Source organism: Bombina bombina, chromosome 1 (genome assembly GCF_027579735.1).
Source record: "Bombina bombina isolate aBomBom1 chromosome 1, aBomBom1.pri, whole genome shotgun sequence".
Lineage (NCBI taxonomy): Eukaryota > Metazoa > Chordata > Amphibia > Anura > Bombinatoridae > Bombina > Bombina bombina.
In genome coordinates, this window is record NC_069499.1 from 1,289,166,458 (window position 1) to 1,289,184,605 (window position 18,148).

The 18,148-nt window shown below is 37.1% G+C and overlaps 1 protein-coding gene across 1 annotated transcript in view; it reads left to right on the plus strand.

Annotated features, from left to right (window-relative positions):
- Nucleotides 1-13,332: 13,332 nt before the first annotated feature.
- The window catches only part of SLC7A10 (solute carrier family 7 member 10), a 171,221-nt gene continuing 166,405 nt past the window's right edge, over nt 13,333-18,148 (plus strand). The window contains exon 1 of the mRNA XM_053695063.1: nt 13,333-13,504. Within this exon, the coding sequence (XP_053551038.1) occupies nt 13,333-13,504 (172 nt within the window). The remainder of the gene's footprint in view (nt 13,505-18,148) is intronic.

Here is an 18,148-nt window from a genome sequence, read left to right on the forward strand (position 1 = left end):
AACTAAATTAATCATATTTAAAACTAAATACTTACCTTTAAAATAAACCCTAATATAGCTACAATATAAATAATTATTATATTGTAGCTATCTTAGGATTTATTTTTATTTTACAGACAACTTTCAATTTATTTTAAGTGACAATTACACCTAACATTACACTATCATTAAATAAATTATTCCTATTTAAAACTAAATACTTACCTGTAAAATAAACCCTAAGATAGCTACAATGTAATTAATAATTACATTGTAGCTATTTTAAATACAGCTAAATTAAATACAATACCTACAAATAACTACAATTAAATAAACTAACTAAAGTACAAAAAATAAAAAAGAACTAAGTTACAAAAAATAAAAAAATATTTACAAACATTAGAAAAATATTACAACAATTTTAAACTAATTACACCTACTCTAAGCCCCCTAATAAAATAACAAAGACCCCCAAAATAAAAAAATGCCCTACCCTATTCTAAATTAAAAAAGTTCAAAGCTCTTTTACCTTACCAGCCCTGAAAAGGGCCATTTGCGGGGCATGCCCCAAATAATTCAGCTCTTTTGCCTGTAAAAAAACCATACAATACCCCCCCCCCAACATTACAACCCACCACCCACATACCCCTAATCTAACCCAAACCCCCCTTAAATAAACCTAACACTAAGCCCCTGAAGATCTTCCTACCTTATCTTCACCATGCCAGGTTCACCGATCCGTCCTCCGAAGTCTTGATCCAAGCCTCCGAAGTCTTCATCCAAGCCCAAGCGGGGGCTGGCGATCCATAATCCGGCTGAAGTCTTCTATCAAGCGACGGCTGAAGAGGTCCAGAAGAGGCTCCAAAGTCTTCCTCCTTCCTCCTATCCGGCGCGGATCCATCCTCTTCTTGCGACGTCCTAAGTCCGAATGAAGGTTCTATTGGCTGTTCCGATCAGCCAATAGAATGCAAGCTCAATCTGATTGGCTGATCAGATCAGCCAATCGGATTGAACTTGAATCTGATTGGCTGATTCCATCAGCCAATCAGAATTTTCCTACCTTAATTCCGATTGGCTGATAGAATCCTATCAGCCAATCGGAATTCGAGGGACGCCATCTTGGATGACTTGGATACTAGAGACAGCCTTACTTACTATCTCACTATTTTTTACTTTTCTGAGCCTGTCAAGTCCTTCTTTTGACCCATTTTGCCAAAGGAAAGGAAGTTGCCTAATAATTATGCACACCTGATATAGGGTGTTGATGTCATTAGACCACACCCCTTCTTATTACAGAGATGCACAGCACCTAATATGCTTAATTGGTAGTAGGCTTTCGAGCCTATACAGCTTGGAGTAAGACAACATGCATAAAGAGGATGATGTGGTCAAAATACTCATTTGCCTAATAATTCTGCACTCCCTGTAATGTCACACCAAACAGTAACACACCCCAACAGGATAAGAATAAACTCACAAAAGGAGCAGACTGACAAGATGCTAGCAGGTCATGCTGGTCACTCGCAGTCCCCTCGCTAAACTGATTACATAGCAAGGTGTTGATGATATCGCTAATGGCATTACCTAGGACATCATCTATAATTTCACTAGTGACATCACCCATGACATAATCGTTCAGTCAGAGGATGCTGTGTGTAAGATTTAAGTAAGTGTTCATTTTAGGAGTCACATAGACAGAAGATAGTTTGCAAGCGATAGTAAGGAACAGGCTAAAATAAGGAACCATTAGATCTGTCAGTAGCCAGGCAGCAGTGCACAGCAGTAAATTAGAGGAATAGTCAAGACAAAGATTGAAGTCAGGAACCAGATAATCCATCAGAAACTACCAAGACATAGGAAGGATCCAGGAGAATGAACAGTTCCATAAATTAGTAACAAGCAAATCAGTAAAGCACAGGTAACACAGCAGTGGACCAGGTTTAAATCTTAATCTAGGAAACAGTCCTATGTCACACCAGAAGGATGGCCAGAGATCAGGAACACTAGGATCATCACAGTGGAATAACCAAGCACCAAATGCTGATTGACATGTGACAGAAAAACAGAGGTGCAAGTGTAAGGAGGAGATTGTTTGAGGGGATAAGGGAGTGGTTGCTTGCATGTGAGCAAAAGGGATCTTGAAAAGGTGACCAGGGATTATTGTAAGAGAGAGTGGTCTTAGAGGCAGCAGAGTATATGTAAAAAACACAATTTTCAGAACAAAATGGCTTCTTCATGCAAAATTCAGTTTTTAGTGTGACCTCCTTTGGCACTAAGCACATCTTGAACTCTTTTGGGGAGACGGACCTGAAGTTTTCTGAAGTAATCTTCTGCTATATTATACCAGGCTTCTTCCAGCACTTCCCAGAGTTCTTCTTTAGTTTTAGGTTGTCTTTTATTTATTTCTCTGTCCAGGTCATCCCATACTGCCTCTATAATAGAAATACAAAATATGCACAGATGTGAGGAATAATATAAACAAGCAAAGTCCACATATATATGCAGGTATGCAGTCACTTAATAAGCAGAGAGTACTTTACCGGGTGAGACTTTAAAGTTGCACGTCGTACCAGGGTGAAGTATGGTCATCCCAGAACAATAGATATTGATAGACCATCCACTAGCTCTATTACAGGTGATAACTTGTTTAAACTACCAAGCGCCCACTAAGGGTTAAGAAATAGAGTGCAACGCAGAGGTAAACATCCTAAAGGCATGTATGCTTCTTGAAATAACCCATCGCTAGCTCCTGTGATTTCTGCACTCTCATGGGAAATAGCAGGATTCATTGCAAGGGTAAAGTTCCGGTAAATAATGGAAACAAAGTCCATAACTGCACAACTCTTCACTCACACTGTTTGAAGAGACAGCTGACTCAACTTTGTGTTCCGTTTGTACGCTCTTCACTCTTACATCCAGTAGTGAAGTGGAGTCCTTACGCCCATGTGACCGGACCGTGGCCAATCAGAAACAGGACTAACTCTGAGACAAGGAGCATCCTTTATAGCTCCTGGTAAATGTAAAAATCCGCCAGACTTGAAAGAAGACAACGATTCCCAGCTTATACATCAGCATTTTGTCAGGGTTTTTCCCTGCTTTGTTTGCCATGTGCTGCTGACAGCCATTTTACTCACCTCTCTTGCTGACTCTGGTGCATACTGTGTGATGCTGCTCATTTCCTGCACTTCCTTTTATGGCCAGACTGGTGTACATCATCCGTGTGAGACAGGATGCAGTCTCAGAATTGTGATGTCATCACTTATTATTTAAAGGGCCTCTGTTCAGTATGCTTTTCCCTTGCATTATCTCAGACCTGTTTGTGAGAGCTCCTGTGTATTACCTGGCTGTATGACGTCCCTCCTGGTTCCTGATCCCTGGCTTGTTCCTGACTCTGCTGTTCTCCTTGTTCCTGATTCTTGTCTGACTACTCGCTTTGGCTCCTGACTCGGCTCATCTGACTATTTGCTTTGGCTCATGACTCGGCTCGTCTGACTACCAGCTCTGGTTTTGATTCCTGGCTTGTTATTTGACTTGTGGACTTTTTATTAATTTTTGCTATTAATAAAGGTGTGATTATTTTTGCACTTCTCATCTCAGTCTGATTCCTGGCATCCTGACACATATACTGCAAGGTGCTAACCAGCACGGAATTATTTCCAAAACTGCAGCAGTCTCGACCATGGTTCAAACAGCTGTATCTTTGTTACCAAAATTCGTATAGTGAAAATAATTTGTAACCCCAAGGGCTACAGGCCTCAATATTAGGGAGTAGACAGACACCCCACTGTCCACTTGACAAATGCAAGAAATAAAGAGTTCCGTAAGAGAAGTCTTTAAATGACGATACGTAGCTTTATTCCAGTTAAAACAACAGGACATGTGGATAAAATTCATGGCAGCACATAGTCTGACTGGTTTCGGTCTTCCAGACCATAATCATAGACTAATATCTAACATGGGAAGCATCTATTTAAACAGAGTGCATCATCTCCTGATTGGATTAAAAACAAATAGCCAGGAAAATTAACCCTATGCATTCAAACGACAATGATCGCTTAATAATGACTATAAATGAAGATTATGTTAACATTCAAACCATACTTTTTGTATAAATAACAGAAAGGTTTAAAAATGAAGGTCTTTTCAACCTTTTAAAAACGAAGATATGCTATGGAAAAATCACTTAATACATGAGCTAGACATACTTTATACAGCTTCAATATGAAAACAAATAACTGATTGATATCAGAAGAAACCCTCTTATTGACGTGATGTTATATGATATTAACTAGTTGTGCTCAGTGGTTTCATCGGGCAAACTATTACCCCATCAGTAATTACATGTAAGGATACATTGTCTTACTTATAGATATAACTCTGCAGCCAGCTCTTGTGCATTATTACACATCATTTAGGCTACAAACAATATATCAATCTGATGATTAAAAAAGTTATACTCATGGCTAAGCAAGCAGTTGACTTTCTAGGCATTGCTTAATAACATAGTCAAAAGTATATACAAAAAAAGGTTTCTCTCAAAATGATGTATATTATCATGACATAAACAGGTACCCACATTGTTTGATTGATATATAAATGGACAATTCACACCATGGCATAGAAAAAGGAGCTATGATCTACTCTATAATCTAACGCATACTCGAAACGTACATTAAGATAATATGCTAATACTCCTCAACTGGGGGTAGGTGAAAGTACCAATATCTTTATGGATGTATATTAAAAATAAAGATAAAGAGGGAAGGGGAGGAAAGGCTTCACCTCTTTCAGAAATTTAGAATATCGAATTTGGAGTTGAAGCCTAATGGCAACAAACCTTCGGCCAGATTACGAGTTTTGCATTATGGCTAGCTCGGTAATAACTTGCAAGTTATTTCCACCGCTCATCTTCAATAGCGCTGCTATTACAGGTTTTCCAAAAACCTGCGTTAGCGGGCAATATGGTTGCGTTGAGCTCCATACCGCACACAAATACCAGCGCTGCTTTGAGCTGGTTTTACGTGTTCGTGTACGATTTCCCCATAGACATCAATGCGATTATCACCTGCAATAAAGGAGCGTAAAGCTCCGTAACGCAGCCCCATTGATTCCTATGGGGAAAGAAAATGTATGTTTAAACCTAACACCCTAACATAAACAACCCTAATCTGCCGCCCCCGACATCGCCACCACCTATATTATACTTATTAACCACTAATCTGCAGCCCCTGACATCGCCGCCACCTACGTACACTTATTAACCCCTAATCTGCTGCCCCTAACATCACCGCCACCTACATTACAGTTATTAACCCTTAATCTGCTGCCCCAACGTCGCCGCCACCACTATACTAAAGTTATTAACCCCTAAACATCTGGCCTTCCACATCACTAACACTAAATAAATATATTAATCCCTAACCCTAAGTCTAACCCTAACCCTAACACCCCTAACTTTAATATAATTCAATTAAATCTAAATAAAACTTACTATTATTACCTAACTAATTCCTATTTAAAACAAAATACATACTTACCTGTAAAATAAACCCCAAGCTAGCTACAATATAACTAATAGTTACATTGTTGCTATCTTAGGTTTTATTTTTATTTCACAGCTAAGTTTATATTTATTTTAACTAGGTAGATTAGTTAGTAAATAGTTATTAACTATTTACTAACTATCTAGTTAAAATAATTATAAATTTACCTGTAAAATAAAACCTAACCTAAGTTACACTAACACCTAGCACTACACTAAAATTAAATCAATTACATTAATCAAATACAATTAACTAAATTACAACAACAAAAAAAAACAACAAAATTACACAAAATCAAATATTTACACCTAATCTAATAGCCCTATCAAAATAAAAAGCCCCCCCAAAATAACAAAAACCCTAGTCTAAACTAAACTGTCAATAGCCCTTAAAAGGGCCTTTTGCGGGGCATTGCCTCAAAGAAATCAACTCTTTTACCTGTAAAAAAAAAAAATACGAACAACCCCCCAACAGTAAAACCCACCACCCACACAACCAAACCCCCCAAATAAAATCCTATCTAAAAAACCTAAGCTCCCCATTGCCCTGAAAAGGGAATTTGGATGGGCATTGCCCTTAAAAGGGCATTTAGCTCTTTTTTGGTGCCCAAACTAAAAATAAAACCCACCTAATAAACCCTTAATAAAACCTAACACTAACCCCCGAAGATCCACTTACAGTTTATGAAGACCGGACATCCATCCTCATCAAGCCGGGAGAAGTCTTCATCCAAGCGGCAAGAAGTCGCCCTCCAGGTGGCCAGAAGTCTTCATCTAGACGGCATCTTCTATCTTCATCCTTCCGACGCGGAGCGGTTCCAACTTCAAGACATCCGGCTCAGAGCATCCTCTTCATACGGTCCCAGCCGTACACTGAAGGTTCCTTTAAATGACGTCATCCAAGAATTCTATCAGCCAATCGGAATTAAAGGGTAAAAAATCCTATTGGCTGATGCAATCAGTCAATAGGATTGAGCTTTAATCCTATTGGCTGATCCAGTCAGCCAATATGATTGAGCTTGCATTTTATTGGCTGATTGGAACAGCCAATAGAATGCAAGCTCAATCCTATTGGCTGTTTGGATCAGCCAATAGGATTGAAGCTCAATCCTATTGGCTGATTGCATCAGCCAATAAGATTTTTACCCTTTAATTCCGATTGGCTGATAGAATTCTATTAGCCAAAAGGAACCTTCAGTGTACGGCTGGGACCGTATGAAGAGGATGCTCTGCGCCATCTGGAAAATGGAGCCACTCGGCGTCGAAAGGATGAAGATAGAAGATGCCGTCTGGATGAAGACTTCTGCCCGCCTGGAGGATGACTTCTTGTCACTTGGATAAAGACTTCTCCCGGCTTGATGAGGATGGATGTCCGGTCTTCAAAAACTGTAAGTGGATCTTCGGGGGTTAATGTTAGGATTTATTAAGGGTTTATTGGGTGGGTTTCATTTTTAGATTAGGGGTTTGGGCACCGAAAAAGAGCTAAATGCCCTTTTAAGGGCAATGCCCATCCAAATGGGGCAATGGGGAGCTTAGGTTTTTTAGATAGGATTTTATTTGGGGGGTTTGGTTGTGTGAGTGGTGGGTTTTACTGTTGAGGGGATTGTTTGTATTTTTTTACAGGCAAAAGAGCTGATTTTTTAGGGGGCAATACCCCACAAAAGGCCCATTTAAGGGCTATTGGCAGTTTAGTTTAGGCTAGGTTTTTTTTATTGGGGGGGGGCTTTTTTATTTAAATATTTGATAATTTCTTTTTTATTTTGTGTAATTTAGTGTTTATTTTTTTGTCATTTAGTTAATTGTATTTAATTAATATAATTGATTTAATTTTAGTGTAATGTTAGGTATTAGTGTAACTCAGGTTAGGTTTTATTTTACAGGTAAATTTGTATTTATTTTAACTAGATAGGTAGTAAATAGTTAATAACTATTTACTTTCTAGTCTACCTAGTTAAAATAAATACAAACTTAGCTGTGAAATAAAAATAAAACCTAAGATAACTACAATGTAACTATTAGTTATATTGTAGCTAGCTTAGGGTTTATTTTACAGGTAAGTGTTTAGTTTTAAATAGGAATTATTTAGCTAATGATATTAATTTTTATTTAGATTTATTTTAATTATATTAAAGTTAGGGGTGTTAGAGTTAGACTTAGGGTTAGGTTTAGGGGTTAATAACTTTAGTATAGTGGCAGCTGTGATGTTGGGGCGGCAGATTAGGGGTTAATAATATTTAACTAGCGTTTGCAATGTGGTAGTGTGGCGGTTTAGGGGTTAATATGTTTATTATAGTGGCGGCGATGTCCAGAGCGGCAGATTAGGGGTTAATATTTTTATTATAGTGTTTGCGTTGCGGGAGTGCCTTGGTTTAGGGATTAATAGGTAGTTTATGGGTGTTAGTGTACTTTTTAACACATTAGTTATGAGTTTTATGCTACAGCTTTGTAGCACAAAACCCATAACTACTGACTTTAGATGGTGGTACGAATCTTGTCGGTATAGACTGTACTGCTCACTTTTTGGCCTCCTGGGCAAAACTCGTAATACCGGCGCTATGGAAATCCCATTGAAAAAGGACTTTTTGAAAGGTGTGGTAGTTACGTTGCGTTACTGCCAAAAAACTGTTCGGTACACCTATACCTACAAGACTCGTAATAGCAGCGGTAGTGAAAAAGCAGCGTTATGAGTCATAACGCAAAACTCGTAATCTAGCAGTGTGTAATTTGAAGATCCAATATGTTTCCTGTTTGCAGAGTATACTAATTTATCGCCCCCTCTAGGTGGTTTCTTAACCTGTTCTATTGCCTGCCACCTAAAGGGTTCACTTTTGAGTGGCAGAAAGGCAATTTCCTGGATATTACCTTGCTTGGTGATGTGAGGAGTACTAAAATTATTTCTTCCCTCTATAGGAAGCCCAGTTTGTTGCACGCTCATTCTTGCCATCCTAAACATGTTTTTAAAGGCATAGCTAAAAGTCCATTTTTGTGTGCGAAAAGGAACTGTTCTCTGCAAGGCGCTTTCCAGATAGAGAGCAGAAATTTGAAAGATAGGATGATGCAGAGAGGCTACCCAGTGAGTATTATTAAAAAAAGCCTCCCACAAGACTCAGGGAGTGAGTAGAGACTCTTTACTGAAAGGGGACTATGTATCTAAGAAGCGAGATCGATCCTTAGACCCACATAAGCCTACAATTATTACCTCATCATATTCAAACCAATATGAAGAGGTATGTGATGTGATAAAGAAACATTTGACGATCTTTATGGGCGAAGGAATGGCAACATCCTAGCCCCTAATATGTTGAAAACTGACAAAAGTAGAGCTAGTTCTTGGCTACATTTTAAGGGGTCATATAAGTGTAGGAGGAAAATCTGCACTTCCTGTGATCATATTAATAGCTCCACAACATTTAAATCTTATGTTACTGGACAAGAATTCTCTACTAGGGAATGTATAAACTGTAAGAGTACTTATGTTATCTACATAGCAGAGTGTAGCCTTTGCCAAAAACAGTATATAGGCAGGACAATGAGGGAGGTGGGCACACGTATCAGGGTGCATTTGTCGTGCATCTCTGGAGAGCGACCATGTTCTGCCCTCTCTAAACACTTTATTGAAATACATCACAAAAATGTGAAAACCTTTAGGTGGCTGGCAATAGAACAGGTTAGGAAACAGCCTAGAGGGGGCGACAAGTTTCCGATACTCTGCAAACAGGAAACACATTGGATCTTCAAATTACAAAGTTTGTTGCCATTAGGCTTCAACTCCCAATTCGATATTCTAAATTTCTGAAAGAGGTGAAGCCTTTCCTCCCCTTCCCTCTTTATCTTTATTTTTAATATACATCCATAAAGATATTGGTACTTTCGCCTACCCCCAGTTGAGGAGTATTGATGTTATAAATTTAGCTATGATGTGCATAGATTTTATTTTCTTAGCATATTATCTTAATGTACGTTTCGAGTATGCGTGTGAATTGTCCATTTATATATCAATCAAACAATGTGGGTACATGTTTATATCATGATAATATACATCATTTTGAGAGAAACCTTTTTTGTATATACTTTTGACAATGTTATTAAGCAATGCCTAGAAAGTCAACTGTTTGCTTAGCCATGAGTATAACTTTGTAATCATCAGATTGATATATTGTTTGTAGCCTAAATGATGTGTAATAATGCACAAGAGCTGGCTGCAGAGTTATATCTATAAGTAAGACAATGTATCCTTACATGTAATTACTGATGGGGTAATAGTTTGCCTGATGAAACCACTGAGCACAACTAGTTAATATCATATAACATCACGTCAATAAGAGGGTTTCTTCTGATATCAATCAGTTATTTGTTTTCATATTGAAGCTGTATAAAGTATGTCTAGCTCATGTATTAAGTGATTTTTCCATAGCATATCTTCGTTTTTAAAAGGTTGAAAAGACCTTCATTTTTAAACCTTACTGTTATTTATACAAAAAGTATGGTTTGAATGTTAACATAATCTTCATTTATAGTCACTAAATTAACATTGTCATTTGAATGCATAGGGTTAATTTTCCTGGCTATTTGTTTTTAATCCAATCAGGAGATGATGCACTCTGTTTAAATAGATGCTTCACATGTTAGAAATTAGTCTATGATTATGGTCTGGAAGACTATGTGCTGCCATGAATTTTAACCACATGTCCTGTTGTTTTAACTGGAATAAAGCTACTTATCGTCATTTAAAGACTTCTCTTACGGAACTCTTTATTTCTTGCCTCTATAATATTCAGGTCTGGACTTTGTGGAGTCTATGACTATCAGTGTTTTATCAGCTGTTTTTCTCTCCAAATATGATTTCACTGCATTGGCAGTGTGCTTGGGATCGTTATTATGCTGAAAATTAAAACCATTCTCAATCAGGCGCTTTCAAGAAGGAATGGCATGATGAATTAAAACCTGTCTGTACTTTTCAGCATTCATGATCCCATCAATTCGGACAATATCGCCAACACCACTGGCAGAAATGCAACTCCAAACCAGTACAGACCCTCCATCATGTTTCACTGGAGGTTGCAAGCACTCATTCTTCCATCTCTCTCCAACTCTTCTTCTAACATATTGTTGACGATTGTACCCAAAAATGTCAAACTTGTATTTGTTACTCCATAATACTTTTTTCCACTGATCTTCATTCCAATCTTTGTGAGCTTTAGCATATAATAGCCTTTTCACCATGTTCCCCTTCCGAAAAAGTGGTTTTGTTGGCTGCTACCCATCCACAAAGATCATTTTTGATCAAGCTTCTTCGGAATGTAGAAGGGTCAACTTTGAAACCCAATAAAGCTGCCAGATGCTCAGAGAGGTCCTTGCTGGACTTCTCCCAGTCTCTCAAAGAAGAAATTCTAAGAGACTTTTCATCAGATTGTGAAAGTTTTCTGGGTCTTCCAGTGACCTCTCCTTATTCTTCAAATTTCTTTATAACAGCGTTTATACCACATCTTAAATATCCAGTTGGTTTACTGATTTCCCTTTGGGAGTGGCCTTGTTGATGCAAAAGTATGATTTTACATCTCTCAAATTCTGTGATCTTTGGCATTTTGAATGGAATGATGTGATTGAAAGTTGGTCTCATTAGCAAGCTTCAAATGAATTAAACTCTTGCCACATGTGTCTGTAATGCTCAAGCATGTCTTGCACAACCCTGGTGTAATAGACCTTTTTCACAGCTGCCATTTTGACATGAAATAGTAGGACAAATACAGGTGTTAGCAATGACATTAATTAGGATTCCATTCCATTTAGGTTTACGAAAGCCAGGTTCCTGCTATTGCTCAAGTATAAGGGGAGGCCACACTAAATACTTGCCACTTAAGCCTATAGAAGCAGTTTTTTTCTGTTTTATTAATACTGTATACAAATATTGTGTATTTTCTGGTTGTATTCTAATAAGTAGACTAAGAATTAGGATTAGTTTAGAGGGCCAAATGTGTATGGGTGTCATCTCTCACGTCGAAGTTGGGTTTATAAGATCCCTTAAATAGGGGAGGTGTACTGGAGTGTCAAAATGGGGGAGATAGTTGGTTTGTGGGTGTTTGTGGCATTTGTGTCAGTATCAATATGTATATTCCCCTAAGCATCTAATACCAGCACTGTGGGTTTGATTGCTTGTAACAATGCTTTTCCTAGTTTAATATTGTTGGTGAATATGAAAGCTGTTTAAATATTCAAAAACTTAAGCTGAGCTGTGATTAGAATACCATTTGAAATATCAGCAAAGACTGGAATCTACCTCTATATCTTCCTATGATAGCTACTTACAAACCATCAGCTGTCACCATCTATGAATATCTTGCTTGTCATGTTTCCCCATGGAATAGACTCCCTATATGCAAGAAACATACATCAGCATTGATCATAGTGTTTATCTTCTGGCATTCACAGTGTCTGACTCATATTTTCTGACCATGGCCTGGATTAATCAAAGCTCATTTGATCTACCAAGCTAGCAGCTCAGACATCTACAGAAGTAATTGCCATATTATATGAGATGCAGCTTCTTGCTGGAGACTGTATGATTTCAAATGGAGACACCTGGTACAGATACAAAAAAACTATTAACAATTAATACTAATTATAATACACTTTGTTTGTTAAGTGATGTGCATCAATCAATATGATTCATGGCCTTTCCTTTTGGCTGCTTTAAATTTATGCTGGAGAAATGCCAGACCAGACCATTTATGCTGGAGAAATGCCAGACCTGAAGAGAAGCCTACTGTGGGGCAGAAGTTGATGACTATATTAAACCCTCAGGTAGTGAGTAATTTAGGGGACCTAGGGGACCTTTTTTTAAAAAAAATATATTATTTATTTATTGTATTTTAGGTGGGGGGAGGTATTTGTTGTATGGTGCATTCAGAGTTAGAGTTTTAGGTAAGTTTAGGTCACTTAGGGAGGAGAGAGACACTTTTGATGTGGGTCACTTAAGGTTTGGGGTTATAGCAGTTAATTGGGAGTTAATAATGGTTAGTAGGATTAATAGCAGTTAGTTTCTGCAGGTAGTAAATAGGGGCACTGGTTACAGGTCTGGTGGTCTAGAGGTTAATGATGGTTGAAGTTCTAGCATTTAGGGGTTCATAGATGTTAGACGTTTGGTGGTTTAGGTGTTAATGATAAGGTGGGGGTCCAGCAGTTTGATAATAACTATTTTACTTTTTATTTAACCTTTACTTGTAATGGCAGTGCAAAAATACAAGCACTATAGCTAATGCACAAGCAATATTAGTTCTTGTATATTTGCGCCTCTTTTGTAATCTGGCCCTTGATTATCCTCTAGCAATTATGTAATAATAAAATGCTTTAATTGATTGCAGCATTATTGTCTCTATAGTGTCTCTATTATATTTGTAATTGCACATTTACATTAATATTGTTGTAATTTGCCTTAAGCTCTTTCGCATGAATGACAGATTTTGTTTCTTTGAAGTGAGAGATCTGTACTGACTTCTAGGAGACAGACATGACTTTGTGCTGCTGTAGAAAACACTTTGCCTTTAAGAAGTGTGTGTGTGGCACCGCCTCCTGCCTCCTGTATTGTGGAACATGCTACAGCTCCTTAGAAGCAGCATGTCCAGTGCAGTCTGTGTGTGCCAGTCTGTAGTTTGTCGCTGTGTGCTCTGCAGGTGCAGAAAAGGGGAAAGCACAGTTATTAATTATCAACTTGATGCACTGACAGTCCCATCCAACAAGAGCTGGAAAGGAAGTTCTTAAAAAGCATATAAGATTGAACTGGGCACAAGATTTGAATTTGGGGGACTAGAAATATGGCAGGAGAAAGTCAGCAACCGAACTCAAGCAACAGCAGCAGTCCAATAAAGGGGCCAACATCACCCACACAGCACTTACCCAACACCACCACAAACCCAGATAATGGTACCGAAAAAGTAACACTAAAAAAGGAGATTGGGCTGGTCAGCGCATGTGCCATTATTATAGGTAAGAAAAATCAAACTTGAAATCAATTAGTAAATAAATCATTTGGACTCTAACTGGTTTAGGTGAGAGCTTTCAATCCACAAAAATAACTTATTTCTTATATCTACCTGAAAGGAATAACCTCTCTCCATGCCTAAATGAATAGACTTCCTAAAATAAAAAAGTATTGCAGTAATTTATCTGGTATGCAAGTGAAACTAGAAATATTGTTTTTTTCTGTTTGTTCGTCATCCCTAAATTACAACCAAGTTTTAAACGTTCTCTGGACAGACAGACATACCTATATATTTATCATGTTTCACTTTTGAAATGTAAATACTCAAGCTGTTAATGATTCTTTTCAAGACACAGTCTGAAAGTTTATTTATATAAATTGCAAATCTCTTCAAGTTGTTGTTGTGCGTTTGTATAGGAGAGAAAGTATACAGTAAAATAAATACAGAACATCTTTCAAAAAGAAAAAACACACCAAATGGTAATTGAATGGATATGGCATAGATGTGTCATAGCATAGGCTGCTCACATCAGGATTTTTGCAGTTCCTTATGGGAATGAATGAATTTAGCTGCAAAATAGTTATAGCAAAAATAACTCAAGTTTTAACAACTAGACATTATGCAACAATTTAAAAGGATACATTAGTGTAAATTAAAATCCTGTATTTTTCTATTTTGGAACTAAATCCTTATATGCTTTGAACCCTTGAAAAAGACATACGCACTTAAACTATTCCTGAGCAGCACACAGATGGTGATTGGTGGATATGTACATATGCCATTTCTGAATGGCACTTAGAAAGTCCTTTTAATTGATTACTTCTAACTAGAAACTTACACTTCAATTTTTTCAATACAATTTATTTTTCTTCTAGTAAAAAAACGAAATTGTAGTAACTTCCTTCTGCAACTACTTGGTTAAAGGAATATTTAGCTTAAAGTTACACTTTAGGTCACATATTTCCCAAATAATGTGAACATAGAATAAGTTGCAATAATGAAATTAAATTTGAGATTACTTTAAGTTAATTGGTACAAAGCATTACACCTCTAATTTTAAAGTTGATAAATGTAAGCATTGATTTCACCCATTTCTTGGGTCCATTCTTATGGCAAAATACACCTCCCCCCTCCACACAGACAAGTTTGTGGATGATATATAGACCGAATGTATCTCATCAGGCTGTAAAAAATATAGTTTGGGATTTTAACCCCTTAGCTTTCAAATCAAACTAGTTTTTAAATGTACACTTCCTTAAAGGGACAATAAACACCTTGAACTTACAAGACACTTTTGCTGTCTTGTTATAGAATAATAAATCTGTCATGTCTAAACATTTGTAAAACAAAGTTATATCTTGTTTGCTGCAATTATTTTCCAATAGCCAAACTCCACCAAGAACGTATCTCTTTTAGAGAAGCCAATTTGTGCTCGAGTCTGCAGCTGGAAGTTGTTACCTTTTAAAGCCAATTAGTGAATAATATGTAGCAGGTTTAGCCACGAGAAGACTGTAGTGTGCTTTTTCAGTACTGAAAATTAGAAAAATCCACAATTTTCAGAGCTAAATTACATGAGAATGAGAAAAATAAATAATGAACGTATATAGTGCAGTTGCTTTACTATGCATAACTAAAATGTGTATATTAACATCTCTAGCTGTTAACTATCCCTTTAAGAATAAATGTCAATCATTTTATTATCCTTTTTACATAATTTCCAGTAATTGGTGGAATGTATTAAAATAAGAAGAATAAAGGGGACAAATAAAAGAGGAGCCTCACTTTGAAAGCAGTCACCTCTTTTCTTGCAATCAGGTTAATTACCTGGAAATAATACAGTGCTGTATCCGTTCTTCTTGGGAGTTTGCTATAAATCTTATTTATTGTTATGTGCCCTTATAACTGGTAGAATTCACCTGCCCCCTCAGTGCACACTAGAAGAATTTAGGGAAATAATTAGCGGATGGGAACTTGGACATCACGTTCTGTCGTATTCTTCAGGATACATAAATCTACGGCTACTTGCTTGGCTGCTAATTCGACAGCTTTCTTGGATAGTTGTTCTTAGTGATGGAGCTTAGGAATAGCTGGGAATTAGCCAGAGTAAGGAGCAGATCCTACAACATCTACCAGGAAAAAAGTGCTGAACTATTAAATGGTTTATTCACGTTCTCTTTTGTTAATGGGTAGTGTGAAGTGTGTAGCAAGCTGATATAAACAGGCTTTAATTATTTATCTAATTTATATGCTATTTAGTCATTTTGTGCTTGTTCTACTACACGTTATGTTACCAGTCTTGGTTTTAAGAATGGGAACATTAATGTTTGTGTAAAGCACAATAGCAGTCACAATGCAGTATTCTAAGGATGTATGATCAGAGTTCTAAATACAAAACAGCTCACCCAGGCAAAGCACTAGGGAGCAGTGAATCAACCAATCAACTGCTGCACAAGTGAAACTGAAAACAAAAGGGAAGTTGTGAAAATGTAACTGCTCTAATAAAATAAAGCAATTTATTATGTTTTGTATTAAGTCCCTTTAACCATCCATAAGTGAATAATGCATCACATTTTTGAAGCTTCCTGTCTTAAATATTGGGAACCTTTATTCAAAATTAAACTTTCATTATTTCAGATAGAGCGTACAACTTAAAAAAAAGTTTTGTTTCTCTAGGTAAACTGTGTTAAAACATAGATCCTTTCCATGAGAACATATCTTGAAAGGTCACATGTCTTGAGCACTATAAGTATAACATTTTTATAAACAAAAGACACGTGCACCCTCCTTTACATAGGTGTGGTCTTATGGGAATGTGCCATCATAGGACAGCTAGAGAAAGAAGTATATTTGATAACAGAAGCAAAGTAAAAGTGTGTTTTTTAATACTTATGCTCTATCTGAAACATAAAAGTTTCATTCTGACTTAAAACAGCTGTGTTTAGTACAATAATGGTAATAATAATAATTGCAATAAAACCAAGAGGGATCAAAATGACCTGTCTAATAATTCTGAAGATTATAATGCTCTATAACTGGGCTGAGCCATAAGGCTTCATTGCAGACCTCCAGTGTTTCCTATTTAACCCCAAACATCCGCATCCCACAGTACCCCTTTTCTTCAGCTCATTTGTGATGTTCGGAGCACTCAATATCTCAACTGGCAAAATTATGTTCCCCTCAGGGTTTGGTGTGCAGGTCTCTGGGTCTTTAAGTATATGATGCTTTGTGTTACTTACAGTATCTTGCTAAAGAATTGCTTATGTGAAATGCATTTATAGATAGAAATATATTTGTTTAAATTAATATGTTCTGTAAACTTTGCTCAGTAGTCTGGAAATGCATCAAATAGAATGTGACGCATGATTTGTAAAGGCCTAGATGAGGAGGTTCCTGCACAGGGTGAAAGACTCTTCATTTATTGGAATGAGTCATCATCTCCTTCATTACTGAGCAGAGGGGGTAAGTTAATATTTAGTGGGTTGGACATTAAGTGACTGGTTGACATATAGGTAAATAGCTTATCCATATATGTTTGCCTAGAGAGGGTTAATCACTGTTCTATAATGTGGCTGCCTGTGTTATCACTGATAAAAATAATAATATGTAGGGCGCTCAACAAAATATAATTTGTTAATGATTTAAAGGGTGTCCCTTTATCAAATATTTATTTACTATTTAGCTGAGTCTCTATACCACATATTAATTCGCTGATCAGGGTCATGTGATCGGACCGGTCTATCAGACCGACTCTGGGTCACGTGACTGTGTAATCAGAAAATACATCCAAATGTTTGTTTACTGATGGTGAATTTATGTACACAATCTGATTTTAAGAGATCCTTTGGTACTTTGATTAAATATCACGTTCAGTGCCGACATTCGATCTAGTCAACAAGTGGTGGTTTGGGATTATCCTCTATTTTGAGATGGGGTTCGATTGTCCCGGAGGTAAAATGTCTATAATGGTAACGCATATGACTGAGGTACACAAGTCTATGATATGCATGCTATACCTGTTATATGCTTTGGATAATTTTGCTGCATAGTATTTTTTGCACTTTGTTTATTTATATTGATTGAATGTTACAATCTATATTTTATTAATAGTTGCTAATTATGACAAATACCATCCACCTGTGTCCTTCCAATGTGATTGGTTGTAACTGCATTTAAATAAGTGCAGTCTAGTATGGCTTGTTATGCCTGCTTAAACAGCTTTTTGCTGAGAAACGCGTTGCATGATTTGGGGTAGCACTCTGACGCCCCAGTTTTATACACTAGATTGTTTTAGATTTTTTTTAATAAACTTCTTTTTAATGATCAGTGTGTACAACCCGTATATATACAAGCCAGCACTTATTTAGTGTGGTTTTAAGACTTTGGAGGATTCCTGGGAGAGCTCCAGCAACCGGGAGTGGGTGAGCTGATACTCCTATTAATCTATCAGCCTGCGTCTACTAGCACATAAGGGTGCTCGTCTGAAATGTGAGTACCCTGCTTGCTTGGCATATATTTCTATTTGATTTGGTCTACTGATACACACATGAGGCACCTCTCTTTTGCACCTCTCTTTTGCTTGCCAGATATGGTAGAATGTATCAAATTTTTCATGTAAAGAGGAGTGCAGCCGTCCTGACCCTGATGATTA